The sequence below is a fragment of the Arabidopsis lyrata genome (genome assembly GCF_000004255.2).
Source record: "Arabidopsis lyrata subsp. lyrata unplaced genomic scaffold ARALYscaffold_1, whole genome shotgun sequence".
In the NCBI taxonomy this organism is placed as follows: Eukaryota; Viridiplantae; Streptophyta; class Magnoliopsida; order Brassicales; family Brassicaceae; genus Arabidopsis; species Arabidopsis lyrata.
The window spans coordinates 4,653,763-4,672,963 of NW_003302555.1; the positions used below are offsets into that span (position 1 = coordinate 4,653,763).

The 19,201-nt window shown below is 36.6% G+C and overlaps 5 protein-coding genes and 1 non-coding gene across 6 annotated transcripts; 4 read left to right on the plus strand and 2 right to left on the minus strand.

The window, feature by feature from the left end:
• The first annotated feature begins 1,302 nt into the window (after nt 1–1,302).
• Nucleotides 1,303–3,647, plus strand: LOC9325943 (glucose-6-phosphate/phosphate translocator 2, chloroplastic). Its single transcript, XM_021015278.1, has 5 exons — nt 1,303–1,951; nt 2,143–2,368; nt 2,487–2,709; nt 2,816–3,029; nt 3,365–3,647. Exons 1-5 carry the CDS (start codon nt 1,457–1,459, stop codon nt 3,374–3,376), a joined length of 1,170 nt encoding a protein of 389 aa, XP_020870937.1. The 5' UTR covers nt 1,303–1,456; the 3' UTR covers nt 3,377–3,647.
• Nucleotides 3,648–6,770: 3,123 nt separating this feature from the next.
• On the plus strand, nt 6,771–8,667 carry LOC9325944 (cytochrome P450 77A3). The gene has a single exon (XM_002889834.2). The coding sequence runs from the start codon at nt 6,900–6,902 to the stop codon at nt 8,430–8,432; it is 1,533 nt and encodes a 510-aa protein (XP_002889880.1). The 5' UTR covers nt 6,771–6,899; the 3' UTR covers nt 8,433–8,667.
• A 2,504-nt stretch (nt 8,668–11,171) lies between these two features.
• LOC9325946 (putative F-box/LRR-repeat/kelch-repeat protein At1g11620) lies at nt 11,172–12,447 on the plus strand. Its single transcript, XM_021014760.1, has one exon. It carries the CDS (start codon nt 11,234–11,236, stop codon nt 12,338–12,340), a length of 1,107 nt encoding a protein of 368 aa, XP_020870419.1. The 5' UTR covers nt 11,172–11,233; the 3' UTR covers nt 12,341–12,447.
• A 1,089-nt stretch (nt 12,448–13,536) lies between these two features.
• Nucleotides 13,537–15,153, minus strand: LOC9325947 (pentatricopeptide repeat-containing protein At1g11630, mitochondrial). Its single transcript, XM_021011847.1, has one exon. It carries the CDS (start codon nt 15,065–15,067, stop codon nt 13,856–13,858), a length of 1,212 nt encoding a protein of 403 aa, XP_020867506.1. The 5' UTR covers nt 15,068–15,153; the 3' UTR covers nt 13,537–13,855.
• A 158-nt stretch (nt 15,154–15,311) lies between these two features.
• On the minus strand, nt 15,312–15,383 carry TRNAW-CCA. The gene has a single exon. It is a non-coding gene; the product is annotated as a tRNA-Trp (tRNA).
• Nucleotides 15,382–18,873, plus strand: LOC9328715 (polyadenylate-binding protein RBP45B). The gene is made up of 6 exons (XM_002889837.2): nt 15,382–15,841; nt 16,112–16,577; nt 17,742–17,800; nt 17,885–18,015; nt 18,134–18,230; nt 18,453–18,873. Exons 1-6 carry the CDS (start codon nt 15,575–15,577, stop codon nt 18,657–18,659), a joined length of 1,227 nt encoding a protein of 408 aa, XP_002889883.1. The 5' UTR covers nt 15,382–15,574; the 3' UTR covers nt 18,660–18,873.
• The last annotated feature ends 328 nt before the right edge of the window (nt 18,874–19,201 follow it).

Genomic DNA, 19,201 nt, shown 5'->3' on the forward strand with positions numbered 1-19,201 from the left:
AAAACTAAAGGAGCTGAAGCAAGACATCAGAGCACTAAGTCGAGACAGATTGGGGGACCTAGTTAAAAGAACAAAGGCTGCACACACTGAGCTCTGTAAAAAGCAGGAGGCTACTCTAGCAAATCCAACAGTTGATGCAGTGAATGAAGAAGCTGCAGCATATGGAACATGGCTACATGTATCAGAACTTGAGGAAGGTTTTTTAAAGCAAAAAGCGAAGCTCCACTGGCTTGACGTAGGCGACCAAAACAATAAAGTGTTTCATAACGCAGTGAAGATAAGGGAAACAAAAAATGCGATCACGAGACTAAAGATTGTCTTAATCTTTAGTGCAAAACACAAAAACAAAACACAAAAGCTCTATTTGTTTCTCTTGTGTCTTAGCCTAGAACAAGAGAGAACTTTGATTGTCTTATCCTAGAAGGGATTTCGTGTAACCCAAGGCTTGAGAAGGGTCGAAATACTCTTTAAAGAAAGTGCTCTCGTGCGCGATTCAATCTCTATCCAAGTTCACGTTCGTTACGTCCCGGAGATACAACGTCGATTCACAACACATGTGACCAAGTTTCGTTTCAACGGTTCATAATACACTTTAACACATAATTCTTATGTATATCATATAAACCAATTTAATTACTTACTGGTAATCCACAAAATAAAAAGATTGATTCTACAATTCTTTAAACTTCATTCAATCACATAATTTATATGATCGCATTTATATGGTGATCTATATATCCATATCGTTCTGTGACCGGTTAATTTTTTCCTTAGAATTACTTTGCTACATAGTAACATAGATCAATGCTTTGTCTAGTATACTGAATGAGACCATTCTCTTTTTATTGGTATAATAAGACCACATATATTTGTTAGCGTTTATACTTACGTTTGTGTTTTTGCTATCATATATTAACAATCTAGATGCAAATGCAACTAATTCTTTATGTTTCCAAAAAAGAATTGCTTCATTATTCATTAAGCTATGATTTTGTGTGTGGCAACCCTAAAAAGGTAAGACCAAATAGAAGTGCAAGGAATTGAATTAATTGGTTTTGCTTAACCAATCATTAACTCTTATTTTAATTTCAGTCTCATCTTATCAAAACACGGATGCTTAGCTTAGCTCATGGACAGTCGCTACAGCCAACAAGACGTAAATACTAAAGACCAATCTCATAGAGCTCACGAATAGACACAAATCTAAGGGTCTTTACGTAATTAAACATAATCTGAAATTTTCTTTTGTCGCATACCTCTAATAAAGACCCATACTTTTCCCTCCTCTCTGCCCTCACCTCCTTCCTTACCCTATAAAAACCTTCTCTTTGTCTCTTCCATTTTCCCAAGAAACAAACGACTCTTTTCTCATTCTATCACTTCTTCAATCAAACCCTCTCCGAGATCAATCGGTTACACCAATACCCAGTTGTTGTAATTCCCAAATTAAGAACCGATGATTTCTTCAATTAAACCGGTTTCATCTTCCTTAACCGCAATCGCCGGCGTAAGACGATCAATTCCGGCAAAGCTTCGATTTTCTCCCTTACCCATTATCGGAAACTTCCAAAAGCCTAATCCTTTACCTCAGAAACCTCTTTTATCAGCTCAGAATTTGTCGAATTTCACTTTGGCGGCGGCGCAGAGGAGTGGTGTTTTTAGGGTTGGAGCTTACGAGGCTGACCGGTCTCGTCCTATTGAAATCGGTATCGACGTTCCTGACGAACAATCGGGACAGAAGGTGAAGATTGGGATCTACTTCGCGACTTGGTGGGCATTGAACGTTGTGTTCAATATCTACAACAAGAAGGTTTTGAATGCTTTTCCTTACCCGTGGCTAACTTCGACGCTCTCTCTTGCTTGTGGCTCTTTGATGATGCTTGTCTCTTGGGTCACTGGAGTTGCAGAAGCTCCTAAAACCGATCTCGATTTCTGGAAAACTCTGTTCCCGGTAAAGGATTTAACTTTCATTAGTGTTGTTGCTTCATAAATTGTCTTGCTTTAGGTGTGTTTGATCTTGAAAGGGGCTCGTCTGATTAGCTCTATGATGAAAACTGTAGATTCTGTAATTTGGAAGCTGAATTTGTGAATTTAGATTAAGTGTACTGATAGAGCTGTGTGATGATGATTTTGATTGTTCAGGTGGCTTTGGCACATACGATTGGACATGTAGCAGCGACAGTGAGTATGTCTAAAGTCGCAGTGTCCTTCACACACATCATCAAAAGCAGTGAGCCAGCCTTTAGCGTCCTTGTCTCAAGCCTCTTCTTAGGCGAGGCATTCCCTTTACCTGTTTACCTCTCCCTCTTACCCATTATTGGAGGATGTGCTCTTGCTGCAGTCACGGAGCTCAACTTCAATATGATCGGTAATTAACAACATCCATTTGGTGCCTTAAAAAGCTGTTGTCATTCAATGAAGAGTGTTTTGAGTCAATACAATCTTATGCAAGATGTAAATAAAAGGGTGTTTCTTGGTTTTTTCAGGGTTTATGGGAGCTATGATATCGAATTTGGCATTTGTGTTTCGTAACATATTCTCAAAGAAGGGGATGGAGGGGAAGTCAGTGAGTGGGATGAATTACTATGCTTGCTTATCTATGATGTCTCTTCTCATTGTTACTCCTTTCGCCATTGCCGTGGAAGGTCCCCAAATGTGGGCTGCTGGTTGGCAAAACGCCGTCTCCCAAATCGGACCAAACTTCGTCTGGTAATTTTTATCTATTGATCTTGTACAAAGCAAAAGAGATAAGTTTTTTTCAAAAAAGTTGATTTGAAACCTTGTAAGGTAGTTGATTCTAAATGTTTGAATTCAGGTGGGTAGTGGCACAGAGTGTGTTCTACCATTTGTATAATCAAGTCTCCTACATGTCCCTCAACCAGATTTCACCACTCACATTTAGCGTTGGAAACACAATGAAGCGGATCTCAGTCATTGTCGCCTCAATCATCATTTTCCAAAACCCAGTTAAACCTGTCAATGCCCTCGGTGCTGCCATTGCAATTCTAGGAACTTTCATCTATTCTCAGGTAAAAAATAGAGTGAAAAAAAAAAAAAAAAAAAATAGAGTGAAGAAAGAAAAAAACAGAGTCTTTTCATAGTCTGCACAAAGCTTCTTTCTCATTATCTGTCTGCTCTGAGATGAGAACAAGAGAAGTACACAAACACACAAAGATGATGCTCTTTCGTTTTATGTTAGAATCAGACCACAATCTTTTTCTGTCTCTGAAAATGCTTGAACCTTTAGTGTAACTCTACGAATTGGCCAATGTAGTATCACATTGCGGAATCAATCTTGAACTTAAAAGCTCTTTAATTCCTGAGAGTGTTTTGGCTGATGATGTTCTTTTGAATCTTTGAGCAGGCGAAGCAGTGAGGGGATTGACGGAGGACCGGTTTTCACAGGGGAGTTTGCTGCACCAAGATACTGAGAGCAGAGGACAAGAGATGATTCCTGTGAAGATCTCATGAGGGTTATGTAATCGTTGGATATGCGCAAATGGAGTTGGAAGATCAAACACCTTAAAATCTTGGCTTACTTCTACATGATTGTATAATAGGATCCAAAGTTCAACTAGTTGAATCTTATTATATAAAGTATGGTTTTCAAAGTTAATAATTCATAGGATCGTGCCACGTGTCAAATTTATCGATGTCATATTTTGACAAGTGTTAAAAAAGATTTGTTTAGAAAAAAATTATAAGAAAATTATACGTATATATCTTATATAAAACAATTCTAAAATTCAAAGAAGATAAATATAAGGAAACTAGATGTATCTTATGAAATAAAAATAGAAATTTAAGAAAAAAAATATTATAAGGCAACTATACATATATATCTTATAAAAACAATTTTAAAAAACTAAAGAAGATAATTATAAGGAAACTATATGTATCTTATTAAATAAAAATAGAAATTAAAAAATTATTTACTAATTCTAAGAGAAAACGATTATTTTTTCTTAAAATTAAAAAAGTATGAACTTATACAATCTTATTGTATAATATAATAATTAAAGAAAGTTTAAAATCAATTATTAATCATAGAAGAAAAAGGATTCTAAATACTCACCTCTATAGATAAACAAATAGATAGATAGACAAAATAAGAATATATGGCGATGAAGAAAAATTAAGAATTATGAACGGCGATGAACATAAAATATAGTTGTTGTCGAAGAAGCTCGACCCGATGTCGGAGGAGATAAAGAAGATGGAGAAATAAAGAGCAATTGGGGAAATAGGTGAATATGCGGTAATGGTGGTGTTGGTGTTGATGATGGTGGTTCAAGCTTGGTGGTGGTGGCGGTAAATATTGATGAAGGTGGTGGGTCGGAATCATCATCACCATCAATTGTGATACTTGTGAGATTCAATTGTGGTGGTGGCCTGATGGGTCGGAGTAGTGAGACTCGATGGTGATGCCCGACGAATGAGAGAAATAATGATATGGAAAAAGAAAAAAAATATGGTGGTGAAAAAATTTAATAAGAGGGAGAAAAAAAAAAGAAAGAGGAGATCGAGCAAAAATAAGAGAAATCTAATGAGATAAAAAGAGAGATTTAAGACTTTTCGCCGGCGAGAGAAAAGAAAAAAAAAAACAACGAAGAACTCATGAGTAATATGAGCCAAAAATTGACAAAAATCATATAGCAAATAGACATTGTATAGTTAATATTATTTTCTTAATTGTTTTTTAGTGTTATGTTATTTAGTGAATATTCCCTAATTCGTGAATTTGTCTTTTTATTTTGAGGATTTCTTATATTATCAAGTAAAGTTACATGATGTGGATATAGACGGTCTCATATTGTCACAATTTTGTTTCCATCTTGCTCACATTGAAATTAGAAAGTGTTATACACTCTTCCGATGGATTTAGATAATTTATTAAAATTCAATAATACACATATGAACATTTATTAAATATCATACTGTAACATATAAAAAACAAAACTACAAATAGTATTTTGTATTGCACATGCATAATTAATCCATATTTAAAAAATAATTAAAATACTATAAAATTAAAACATATTTTAATATAATTTTAGTTAAACTTAAAAAAATAAAAATTAAAAATGATAATTTTAACCGGTAGCCCGTGCAACGCACGGGTCCATATCTAGTAATCTAATAAAGTTGATATTACAAAACCTACTAATAGATCATACTTTCCTTTTTTTGGAATTTTTATTAGAAGCTTCCTTATTCTTTTCACTTTTTAGAAGTTTGCTCATTTTTTTCTGCTTCTTATGTGTCCTGGTGAAGTATTGAGCTGACTCGTGGGTCAAGAAGACTACTTCTTCGTTCACATCGCACTTCTTTGCGTTCAAGATCATCCAAAAGACAGGCCTACAATTTCGTAAATCATTTCTATGTTGAGTTACGAATTTACGATCATGATCTCCTGGTTCCGAAACAAGCAACGTTCACAAATGTTTTAAACTACAATCAGGGGTTAGTGCCGTCTGACTACGTGTTCTCTATTAATGAAGCAACGCAATCAACGATACAAGGAAGATGAATAGTAACAATATTTGGTAGTCTGCGTTGGCTCAGCCAGAGAGCTTTGATCACCGTAGTGTGTGATTCCTCTGTTTTTCTATCTGTTGGCTTGCTCTGTTTTCGTTGGGGTTTATGTCTAGCTTTCAAGTTTAAACATTGAGAGTTATTTTCATGAAATGTATAATGAATATAGTCCTTTGTATATATAACAAGAAAAGTAGGTGAAATAATTTACTCGGAATGAATCATTGTAAATTGGGAACGTATACAATGCCCACGTACCTTACAAACATTAATTTTGACATGCTACATGTAAAATTCAGACAATTGAGTATATTTTAGAAGATCTCGCTGTATTTTTAAACAATGACTTGAAAAGTAGACAAGTGAAAGTTAAAAAAAAATAAAAAGGAAATTGAGCCAATAAAGACATTAACACTTGGCCAACTAACCTCCACCCGTCTCTGTTTAATTCTACAGAGAGTAATTAAAGACTCAGAGGCTTCTCTCTGTCTATTGACAGTTTGACACGGACCAACTAGTATAAGATATGGGTTTTACGAATATTCGAATAGTGAGTGTTCTTGTTATTGTCTTATTGATTCTATTATTAGCATAATATTCTTTTAATATGGGAGAAGTTTTGAACATTTGTTGGAATAGTTACTCATAGTAACTTTTAGATTCTGAAATTATTTACCTGAAAAATAAATATATTTCTAATTTGTAATTTTAACTATTAACTTCTATCATCTTTCTTTGCAATTGATTCTCTTCTTTAAATAGGAACTTCACTAGGATAGATAAACTAAACAGAGAAATGAAGTAGCTTCTATGTTTGTGTTAGACGACATTTAAATATATCAACTATTTGTTTTCTTCTCAAAAAGCTAAAACCTATACTAAGCAACAAAAAGTCTATAGATAAAAAGACTTAGACGCTTGCAAATATATAAGATAAAATAAGTTTGCATCCCCCTAATTAATGTTGCCGAAGAAAATATGCGATGACTAATGTGTCCCCTATGAACATATATATATATACACCTTAAATATATATCATTATGGAAAACACAACTAGCTAGATCAATATTTCACAAAAACAAAAACAGATCTTTAATACTGTCATACTGAAAATTAAGTATAATTAGGTAAAAATCTAATTATATAGTAGTAAAAGATATACCAATTATATACAGTATGAAGTAAATGCACACAGATATCAGATGGTTGGTGAGACCAATTACTAGTTGGCAGATTCACTTCACCACCCATACATATACTTTCTCTATATAAGAACCCTAAAATCTCTATTCACTATAAACTTAATCTAACATTCTTCTTTATTTATCTCCCATCTCTCTCTCTCTCTTCAAATCATAACAAACATGAATCTTACCGACGTTATCATATTCTTGTTCGCTCTCTATTTCATCAACCTATGGTGGCGCCGGTACTCTTCAGCCGGAAGTAGTCAGTGTCGTTTGAACATCCCACCGGGGCCAAAAGGATGGCCTCTAGTCGGAAACCTACTCCAAGTCATACTCCAACGTCGCCATTTCGTCTTCCTAATGCGTGACCTACGTAAAAAGTATGGTCCAATATTCACCATGCAAATGGGACAACGTACGATGATTATCATCACGGACGAAAAACTCATCCACGAGGCACTAGTCCAACGTGGCCCCACATTCGCTTCACGGCCTCCGGACTCGCCGATCCGGCTCATGTTTAGTGTCGGGAAATGCGCTATAAACTCGGCTGAGTACGGATCTTTGTGGAGGACTCTGAGGAGGAACTTTGTGACAGAGCTAGTGACCGCGCCGAGAGTGAAGCAGTGCTCGTGGATTCGGACTTGGGCTATGCAGAATCATATGAAGAGGATCAAAACGGAGAATGTTGAGAAAGGTTTCGTGGAGGTTATGAGCCAATGTAGGCTAACGATTTGTAGCGTCTTGATCTGTCTTTGTTTTGGTGCCAAGATCAGCGAGGAAAAGATTAAGAACATAGAGAATGTTCTTAAGGACGTTATGCTTATAACTTCTCCGACATTACCTGACTTTTTGCCGGTTTTCACTCCGTTGTTTCGGCGTCAAGTAAGAGAAGCGCGAGAGCTGAGGAAGACGCAGCTCGAGTGTCTCGTGCCATTGATAAGAAACCGTCGTAAGTTCGTTGATGCAAAGGACAGTCCTAATGAAGAGATGGTTAGTCCGATTGGTGCAGCTTATGTGGATTCTTTGTTTGGTTTGAACCTGATCGAGAGAGGTGGTGAGCTTGGAGATGAAGAGATAGTGACGTTGTGTTCGGAGATTGTCTCGGCCGGTACGGACACGAGTGCAACGACGCTAGAATGGGCGTTACTTCATCTAGTGACCGACCAAAGCATTCAAGAGAAGCTATACGAGGAAGTTGTTGGAGTTGTTGGCAAAAACGGCGTCGTTGAAGAAGATGACGTGGCGAAAATGCCTTATTTGGAAGCCATTGTGAAAGAGACACTCCGACGACATCCTCCTGGTCATTTTCTTCTCTCTCACGCCGCCGTGAAAGACACGGAGCTAGGAGGGTACGATATTCCGGCAGGGGCATATGTGGAAATTTACACTGCTTGGGTTACTGAGAACCCGGAGATTTGGTCGGATCCGGGTAAGTTTCGACCCGAGAGGTTTTTAACCGGTGGGGACGGTGTTGATGCTGACTGGACCGGGACACGTGGTGTTACAATGTTGCCTTTTGGTGCGGGTCGTAGGATCTGCCCGGCTTGGTCTTTGGGGATTCTACACATCAACTTGATGCTTGCTAGGATGATCCATTCATTTAAATGGATCCCGGTTCCGGATTCTCCACCCGACCCGACTGAGACTTACGCCTTCACGGTAGTGATGAAAAATTCTCTCAAAGCCCAAATCATGTCAAGGACTTAATGGATATGTTTCGTTTTTGTATGCGTGTGGGGTAATTAAAAGTTATAATTCCTTAGTACGTTACATTAATCTTTGCTATTTTTAATGTTGTTTATGTGCTATCTTTATCTATTTTCAAGGAGTGTAAAATATATATAATCATATGCTGTTTCGGTTGGTTCATGGGTTTGTAGATATAATTGTTCATTAATTAATTACTAGAAGTATTAATGCAACAATAATATATTTGTTGTAACCTATAAGCGTTGTAGATATTTGTGTGGACAGTCTAGTCAAGTCTAGTCTAAAGAGATTTAATATTTAGATTCTATTTTGCGACTTATTTCAATTATAAGTATATCTTGCACCACGACGAAATGTGGGTAAATCTGACGCAGACCTCCCAAATTTAAATGAAATTGTCAGAGTAGTAAGGTGGACACTTAAATTCCACCCAAATATGTTGGGGCTAGCCAAGTAGTACGGTGAACGACATTAACTTCGATCAAAACTCAAAAGAAAATACTTTTTAAAACCTATCATAATTAATACACACAGTGAACTATATATTCGTTAAAAATACATATTTCACTGGGGGAAGTTGAAATTGTTTTTTGGCCACCGACAATTACATTAAAATTGAGAGATGAATTCTTACTATAATATGTGAATCAATTATTAGTTGTCCATATAAAGAAACTATTATATTTTCTAAAATAGAGATTATCTTATAATAACGATTAACGAACAGGCAATAGTAGTAGTTCACCGATTGTCTTATAATTGCAAAACATTCACACTGATCATTAAAATGGCTAAGGAATGATGGATCTAAAGTTTCTAAATATATGAGTAATGTAAAAAACGAAGGTGAAAACTGAAAAGTAAGTGAAGTTTGTGTGTTGGCCTCACTTGGTGAATGAGTGGGCAGTATCTTAACTTACAGAAGCATGAATTTTCTGACCTTCCAAGCCTGTCATTGGGCCAACCGTGCATTAATTTTAGGGCAAAATCATATGCCGAAGATTATTTTTTTCCCGACAACTCATGAATTAGTAATAATTTTTTTGGTAAAAGGTAAAAAAAAAAGTAATAATTTTGGTTCAATATTAACAAAAGTTTTGAATATTAAGTTTTCAGAAAATCCCATTTCAAATTTGTATTTTAAGCAAAGTTCATATTATCAAATTCCCTTTAGTTTTAACTTTTAACCATGCCACATTATTTAGCTAGACTTGCAAACTGCAGACATAGGTGATAAAAATGGAAATATTGTTTTCCCTTTTTAACAAGAATTAATTTTTGAAAATTGGTCGGCCCTAAAAGTTTGAATGAGTATTCAGAAAGTTGTTTTCTTCAATAAATTACTTCAAATTACTTCAATAAAAAACTTCTGATGAAAAAAAAAAAAAAAACAATAAAAAACTTATTTAATTCATGGTGGGCAAAATTTATAAATTATACAGACCCACACCGGCTATCTTCTTGTTCTCGGTGCAAGATCTATAGACATTATTTTATATATCATGTTTACTTTTTGTAACATCTGATTTTATTAATAAGAACTTGCGTTGCATTGTGTCTGTTTATCTATCATAATTTAAATCACCTTTAGATAATTTAGTTGTTTAGAATTTAATTTCTTATATATTCGATTCTATAAATAAAATCCGTGTAAACTTGTTTATAAGATTTTGAAAAAAAAAATTCTGAAAAAAATAAAATAGACAGTAAATTTGGATCTATGGATCAATATTGGGCCTAAACCAGATAAATGGGCTTTAACATTCCAGTTTTATTTCTACTTACGAAGTCCGTAGACTATAAAGAGGCACATCGCCTAAATTCTTGTGAAGTGTTAAAAAAAAAAAACTCAAAATCAGAGGACAATAGCGATGGAGCTTTCCTCTGATATGATAGAGGAGATACCTTCATGGGTTCCATCTAGATCTCTTTCACGATTAAAATCCACCTGCAAGCCTTGGGAAACCCTAATCACAGATTCACAGAGCCAAGATTTATCAAGAAGCACTTGTGTAACACACTAACATGCGTGGCCGTGAGCAACAATTCACTGTATTCAACATTCAACAACGTTTCCAGTTCCCAAGTTTCTAACTTTTCTGGTTCCACTTACACAGTGTCTTGTGTCGGTATCGATTTCGACGAACTCGAAAACCCTTGTTTGAATTTGCAGGCTTTTCAACCAATTTCAACCTCAAATATATTGGTACAGAACATGTATCATTGTGATGGTATATTGTTGTTTGTCATGAGGTCCAAAAAACTTTTAGTTTTGAATCTTTTGTTGAAACAAGCGAGATGGATCAAATGTGGTCATGGTACTGACAAGTTAAAGGATATGTATGGATATGGTCTTGGATACATTAGAAACCAACATCAAGTCATTGTGATTACAAAATCGTTAGGTTTCGTTGCGGTGTTTGTAATGTATCAAGAATTGAAGTTTACGAATTCATCTCTAAATATTTTGAGTGTGACATATATGTGATATATAAATTTATTTTGGGCCTAAATCAGACAAATAGACTTTAACATTCCAATTTCTACTTGCGAAGTTCATCGTCTTTGGACACGCTAAAATCGATATATATGGAGATAAGGACTAAACTTAATTTTCTAACCTAAAATAAACATAACTTAAATAAAAAAAATTTAGAGATAAACATAGATATTTTTCAACTAAAATATTGGCAAATATATCATGATATTCTAACTCTTTCTCGATCTCGATCTCGATCCCATCAAACTCCCAAAAAGTTCTTTTGAAGAAGAATCAAAAACTACTGACGATATGATCGATGGCTACTATGGAGCTTTCGTCTGATTTGGTAGAGGAGATACTATCACGGATTCCAGCTAGATCTCTTGTACGATTGAAATCCACATGCAAGCAGTGGAAAACCCTAATCACAGAGCCGAGATTCGTGAACAAGCACTTGTCTCACATGCGTTGCCGTGAGCAACAATTCACAGTCTTTAACAACGAACACATAGTTTCTCCTTTATTCGGTTCCACAATTTCTTATGTAGGTATCGATTTCAACAAACCAGAAAAATGTGGTATGAATTTGCCGTTTCCAATAGCTTTCTCACCCGCGAACAATATTTCTCATTGTGATGGTCTATTGCTATACGTCACTAAAAGTATGCTTTTGGTTGCGAATCCGTTGTTGAATCAAAAGAGATGGATCAAATGTAGCCAAGGATTTGACCATTCCATGGATGCGTATGGTCTTGGATACATTTTTAACCAATTATCAGGTTCTTATGATTACAAAGTGGTAACGTTTCGTTGTGGTGTCAGAATTAAAGATTTATATCCATCATCAAGAGTTGAAGTCTACGCATTCGAATCTGATTCTTGGAAGGTTGTTGTTGATAAAAACTTTGATGGGTTCGATGGATTTCCATTGTCAAGTGTTTGTTTGCGAGGAACTCCTTATTGGCTAGGTTACAATAAATATGGTAATCAACTCATGTCGATACAGAGTTTCGATTTCTCAAAAGAGAGATTTGAGCCCTTGTTTCTTCCTCCTCCATCCATTGGGTCACGTAATTTGGTAAAGTATATCTCTTTAGGGATTTTCAGAGGAGATCAACTTTCTTTGTTACTTGAATGCCACGAAACAAGTAAGTTACACTTATGGGTGATGAAGCAGCAGCATTGGAGCAGGCTGATGACAGTTGATGTACCTCAGTATCCGATATATGGTAAATATTTCAGTTCTTTCATTGAGAGAAATGGTAGGCTTGCATTATTTATCGAAAGCGGGAATATTAGCATCTACATTGGGGGAGAGAATCAAGATTTCGAAAAAATTGAATACTTCACTGGTCTAGGTCGCACGCTCAGTGATTGCTGCTATATTCAGAGCTTGCTTCAGGTTCCAGGCTTTTCGAGGTGAGAAGAAGAATAAGAAGTTGGTTCCATTGTTTGGAACATTATTGGTCGTGGCATTAAGTTTTTCTTTTAAAGATTTCTCAGTTTCTGTCTTTGGATATGTTCTTTTTTTTACTTTCGAATTCAATTTTTTTACTTTTGAATTCAAGAAACAGAATGGAATTACACTTTATGAGTTTGAATCTGATTTGAAAGTTGAGACTATCCCTAATATATTTCATTGAGAAGAAACAAAATTTTCACCGAATTAGCCGACAAAAGAAACTTAGAAAGAGTGGGGATTGGTATTGGGCCTTAAGTCGCACAAATGGGCTTCTAGATTTTGCAAAGTCCATCGTCTATATAGAGCTTTCGTTCGGCTAAACTCTAAAGGCAAAAATAGGTTAAGATTCTTTTGAACGCACTCAAATTTAGACGACGATGGCTATTGAGCTTCCTTCTGATTTGGTAGAAGAGATAATCTCATGGGTTCCAGCTATATCTCTTGTACGATTAAGATACTCCTGCAAGGAGTGGAAAACCCTAATCCCAGACCCTAGATTCGTGAAGAAGCACTTGTCTCACATGCGTTGCCGTGAACAACAAACAATTCACACTCTGCAACAAGATTAAAAAGGCTTGTCCTTCATCCGGTTCTACTTTTTCTTTTGTGGGTATTGATGTCAACGAACTCGAAAAACAAAAACCTTGTCTAAATCTTCAGGGTTTTGAACATCCGAATTTATTACCAACGGCGATGAGGATGTCTCATTGTGACGGTCTATTGTTATACGTCATGATGATAAATAGGCTTTTAGTTTTGAATCCCTTGTTGAAACAAGGGAGATGGATCGAATGTGGATATGGATTGAAGAATTACACGGATACGTATGGTCTTGGTTACGTTTGAAACCAATCATCATTATCAAGTTGTAATGATTACAAAATTGTTAAGTCTCATTGTGATAACATAAATGAAGATTCAAGGGTTGAAGTTTACTCATTCAAATCTGATTCTTGGAAGACTGCTGTTGATAAGACCAATAATGGTTTATATAGATCACCAGAGTCAAGTAATAGGTCTCTCTACTTTTTTGCTTTGGAGAAGAATGTATCATTAAAATGAAGAGTTTGGGCCTTACATAAGCTTTACCTTAAGGACATTTTCATGAAGCTAACATGGTCCCATGCCAAAAAAAGTTAAAAAAAAAAACATGGAAGCATAAACATTCTAGATTCAATTCATCAAGCAAGACCATTACGCGATTAGGCTCATCGTTTGCGATATATTGAAAAATGTTACATTCCATTCCATTTATATACAACATGTTTAAAAAATTTCAGTAAGAAAATCGATAATTCACCAGCACCAATTCGTAGTGATATATAGCTACTTAATCTCAACGACAAGATTCTCTTCAAACTATCCCCTTTCATTTCAAAGTTTGACACAGGATTTTCTGCTAAACTAACCAATCTCAGAACTTCAAATCCTCATGTCAAATCGAAGACAAATGACCTTTTTCTATGTGTACCTTGTTCACTGAGGCAATGCAGCTTCGACTTCATTCCACAAGTCAACATTTCTCGTAAACTTCTCTTTAACTTGCGCAATGAGTTCCTTTGCTTCATCGACCTTTGAAACACTTGCTAGTCCATTAACAAGCCACTTCATGATACTAAAACTCGGAACCCAATTCTTCTCCATACTCTCCCTACAAAGGATCAACGCTGTCTCAAAGTCCCCTCCTTTACACAAACAACGTATCAAAGTGAAGTAACATTCACTATCAGGCTTGTATCCACTATACACCATAACCTCAAACAAATTCATAGCTTCATCCAAATTCTCCTCACTACAAAACCCATGAATCAAAAGTGAATAAGTCACCGAATTCGGTCTCATCCTACAAGACATAACCCCATCAATCAACGCCTTTGCTTCTGCAGATTTCTTCCTTTTACACAAACACTGAATCATAATGTTGTAAGTAGCAACACCAACATGAACACCAAATTCATCCATCATTCTCATCACTTTCCTCACATCATCAAACTTCTCCTCCTTGTAAAAACCATCAATCATTAACCCAAAACTTGAAGCTGTTGGCTTTACCCATTTCCTCTCCATCTCTGCAACAATGGAGTATGATAAACTCGTTGAACCTGATTCACACAAGACTCTAATCATTCTATTGTAAGTTTCGAGATCAGGTTCAATGCCATACATCTTCGGCATTTCGAGGTAGACTCGATTCGCTTCTTTGTAATCCTTAGCCATTAAACAAGCAAAAAGAAGAGCATTCAAAGACTTCACCGTCCTCGGGATCTCGTATTGCTCGAGGTCACGAAATGTTTGTATAGATCGATCAAGCATATTCGCTCGACCGTATAGGATAATGGCACGGACTGCGAAACTCTCGGATTTTGGATCGGGTTGGTTTTGGATGAAACCGTCGAGAAGCTGCGATACAGCGACGAAGTGTTTCTCTTTCGCTAGTGTCACCACCGCGACGGAGAAGATGATACGGTCCACGTGATAATCAGGCGTGAGGGAAGCGGAACGGCAGATTTCGAGGATCCGATTCGGATTATTCTCGGACTTGAGAAGGGAGAGAGTAGCTCGACTCTTCTTCTGCTTGCTAGTGAGCGAGTTTAGTGTGAAGATAGATGAAGAAGAAGATTGCAATCGGAATTGAGTTACGTTCTGGACCAGAGATTCCGATGTTCGAATGCGGAAGAGGAACGCCATTACTAGGGTTCATGATGTTTCCGAAGAAATGGAGACGACGGCGGAGAGAGAAGAGGTTTAAACCGGTTTAGAGATTTGATGAAATTAAAATTTTATTTCACTGTTTACTTTAAATCACATACACAATTCATATCAGCCGTTGATGTTGATGACTAGACAGCAATGAGGACGGTACTGATTGAATCTGGATGATTTTAAGAAAAAAAATTTCAAAAAGTTAAGGATCATGTTTAAACCGGGGGTTTGAACCCGACGTGAATCGAACACGCAACCTTCTGATCTGGAGTCAGACGCGCTACCATTGCGCCACGGATCCCTTTGTGAATAATCTTCACCAATATTATTTATACATTAAAGCATATATCGTTTTATTACAAACCGCCGCCTTCTCAAAGGTTAACAATCTCTCCTCTTTAGCATTGTTTTCTTATCTTCTTCTTCATCACAATTTTTCTACGGTCAGAGATTCAAAGAGTTTCTCTATCTTCTTCTTATTCTCCGATCATCATGATGCAGCAGCCACCACCCGGAGGTATCCTTCCACATCACGCTCCTCCTCCTTCTGCGCAACAACAGTACGGTTACCAACAACCTTCTCCTTACGGGATTGCTGGTGCTGCTCCACCACCACCACAGATGTGGAATCCTCAAGCGGCGGCGCCGCCATCAGCTCAGCCTATGACTGTCGACGAGATCCGGACTCTTTGGATCGGGGATTTACAGTATTGGATGGATGAGAATTTCCTCTACGGTTGTTTTGCTCATACCGGAGAAGTAATATTCTCAGATCTCTCTGTTTTGACCTTTTGATTATTATTTCCTTTACGTTGTTGATTACTCTTATTATTCTGTTTTAGTTTTATGGTTAATTTGCTAAGTTGTTACTGTTAATTATTTCCTCGTTTCTTCGTTTTATGATTGAAAGATTTGATTTTGAACAAACTTTATGTGTAATCTCTTTCCGACAATGAGTTAATGAGTGTTCTGTCTTTTTATATAATAGTAAGTAGTTAGTTTAACACTCTATGAGTATTTATTTCGCAGATGGTTTCTGCTAAAGTCATTCGTAACAAGCAAACCGGTCAAGTTGAAGGATACGGTTTCATTGAGTTCGCATCTCATGCTGCTGCTGAAAGAGTTCTACAAACATTCAACAACGCTCCTATCCCGAGCTTTCCTGATCAGCTCTTTAGATTGAACTGGGCATCATTGAGTTCAGGAGATAAACGGGACGATTCACCGGACTACACGATATTTGTCGGTGATCTGGCTGCTGATGTTACGGATTATATATTACTTGAGACGTTCAGAGCCTCTTATCCTTCTGTTAAGGGTGCAAAGGTTGTTATTGACAGAGCCACTGGGCGTACAAAGGGATATGGTTTTGTTAGGTTTTCGGATGAGAGTGAACAGATACGCGCTATGACGGAAATGAATGGTGTTCCTTGTTCTACTAGACCTATGAGAATTGGTCCAGCTGCTAGCAAAAAAGGTGTTACTGGTCAAAGAGGTATGCGTAAGATCGGAAGTTTATGTTACATTTAGAACTGCTTTGATCTTGCATTCACATGATTTGTTTTGATTTGTGTGTTGTAGTATCTATGTGACTAGGTTTCCTTATGTAAGAACTAGTATGACTCCATTATTTTGATTTTTTTTTTTTCTAAAGCCGCATCCTACATTTTTACCGCTGAGGCCGCAGTAAATTCTGTTAAAAAACTTAAAAGATAGAAATCTTATAGCGCACTTGTTGTATCCTGTTTGTTTCAAAGCAGGGGAGTCAAGAGGCTCTCTATCATCTTGAGGCCTGGAACTGATATTCAGCTGAAATGGTTATCTCCTTATTGAGTGCCCATGCTTAGGTCAGTTTTAAAGTTCATGTGTTGTCCTTTATTAGCCCTTTCCTTTGTTTCAGCCCTACTTTCGTTTCCATCTATCTTTTCTATACAACCTTTATTCCAGTTCTTGGTCTGTTACTTTTACAAGTCGATTCTTAGTAATTACTTTTCTATTTCTTATCTTTCACTTTATTTACTTATATCTTCAGTACATCAAGCTCCTTTTTACTGTTTTTGTGAGTCTACATTGTTTTTAATTTTTTCAATAGTGATTACTTTGTTTTTAATTTTTTTGTAAGCTACATTTTTTTTCAATAGTCGATTCTTAGTAATTACTTTTCTATTTCATTCCTCTATACTTTGTCTATATAGGCATTTCAATTATTTCTTCCACTACCGTGTTAGTTTTTACCCACCTTGATCTACCCTCCTTGAGTAGCCGAAAACCTTGGGTGAAATGTGATGCAAATGTCATTGTCGCTGTCTACTTGCTCTTTTTTTTTTGTTGCAGCTCCTCATATCCTTTTTCTCAATGCCCTCTAATGGAATGCTGATAATTTATGATTGATGTTAATATCATTGATAGACTTTGATTTCCTATATAATTTTTTTAATTTCATTGTCTGAGAATACTATTTCTCCTTTTGGAGTCTGGGCGGTGTGTTGTATATGTGTTCACTGTTCATACCTTACTTTGCATTTACTTTCATTTTGTTGGGAATGTCTAGATGAGGCTGCAAAAGGCTCCCTCATAGTTTTGCAGTTACTTTGTTGCATGTGTAACTTACAGTTACTTACTCCTTCCATTATACCCGTGTTTATTCGTGTAAATGCAGATTCATACCAGAGCGCTGCTGGAGGGGTACCAACTGATAATGATCCAAATAACACAACTGTGGGTTTTATACTCCTATTATATGTGTCCCGCTCGGCTATCTTCCAAAGGGATCATTACTGACGCATTTTAAGTTATGTACAGGTTTTTGTTGGTGGATTAGATCAATCTGTCACGGATGATCATCTGAAGAATGTCTTTGGCCAATATGGTGAGATTGTGCATGTGAAAATACCCGCCGGAAAGCGCTGTGGATTCGTTCAATTTTCTGAGAAGTAAGTCCACTGCTACTACTGGAAACTATGTCCATAATTTGACCCTATAATAGTCTTTGGAATATCAATCTAACAGCTCGTTTAATCATGTGTTTTGTGACCAACCCTCGCTTTTCAGAAGCTGTGCAGAGGAAGCTCTTAGAATGCTGAATGGAGTGCAATTGGGCGGAACAACCGTCAGGCTCTCATGGGGCCGAAGTCCTTCGAACAAACAGGTAATTGATAACCTTTGCATTTACATTAGATGATAGAAAGAAACTGCTCACAGTGTACGCCTTTTGTCTAAGAACTATCGCAGCTTCTGTCACAGTGTATCGCCTTTTGTTCTATGAACTATGTAGTCCAGGCTATAGTGTTAGATGATAGCAGAATCACTTAAATAGTTGAGTCCAAATAGTTTTATATAATTTGAAATGCTTTTTTATATTGGTTTCCAGTCAGCGGATCCTAGCCAGTTTTATTACGGCGGGTATGGACAAGGACAGGAGCAGTATGGTTACACGATGCCACAAGACCCTAATGCATATTACGGAGACTACTCTGGTGGAGGAGGATACAGTGGTGGTTACCAGCAGACACCACAAGCAGGACAGCAACCACCACAACAGCCACCACAGCAGCAACAAGTCGGGTTTAGCTACTAACTCCGAGAGTATTTCTTGGGTTAATGTCACTCAGTTTCTTGTTTGCGTACTTTGTTATGGACTTGTTTCTGCGTGCTTTGATATTTGTCTTTGTTTTCTCTAGGTGTGTTGAATTTTTCACTCTTAATAATGTTTCTGCGATGCTTCTGTTTTAAATGTTTTCATCACCTTTTGAAAGAACGTAAGCGTTGATTATTTTAGGGTAATGTGTTTATTTTTGAGTGTTGTGGTCGATGAATGATATCACCAGAGATCTTGAGCATAACTAAGCTTCAGCATTTGAATAGTCGGAGAGTCTTTAGAGGTCTATGTAGAGGCAGTGTGGTATGTGTCTCTCAAGTCTCAAGTTACTTAACAAAGTATGAATCTTGGAGTCATATATGGATGGACTCATATAAACAGCTCCAAGCTATGTAGATTATATTTAAAAACAAAAATTGCCTTGACCCGTTGTCCTAACCAAAGGACACATAAAAAGAAGGGTTTAGGGATCTGATTAATTTAGTAGATCTTGCAAATTGTTGTCTTATATCTGAGACCAA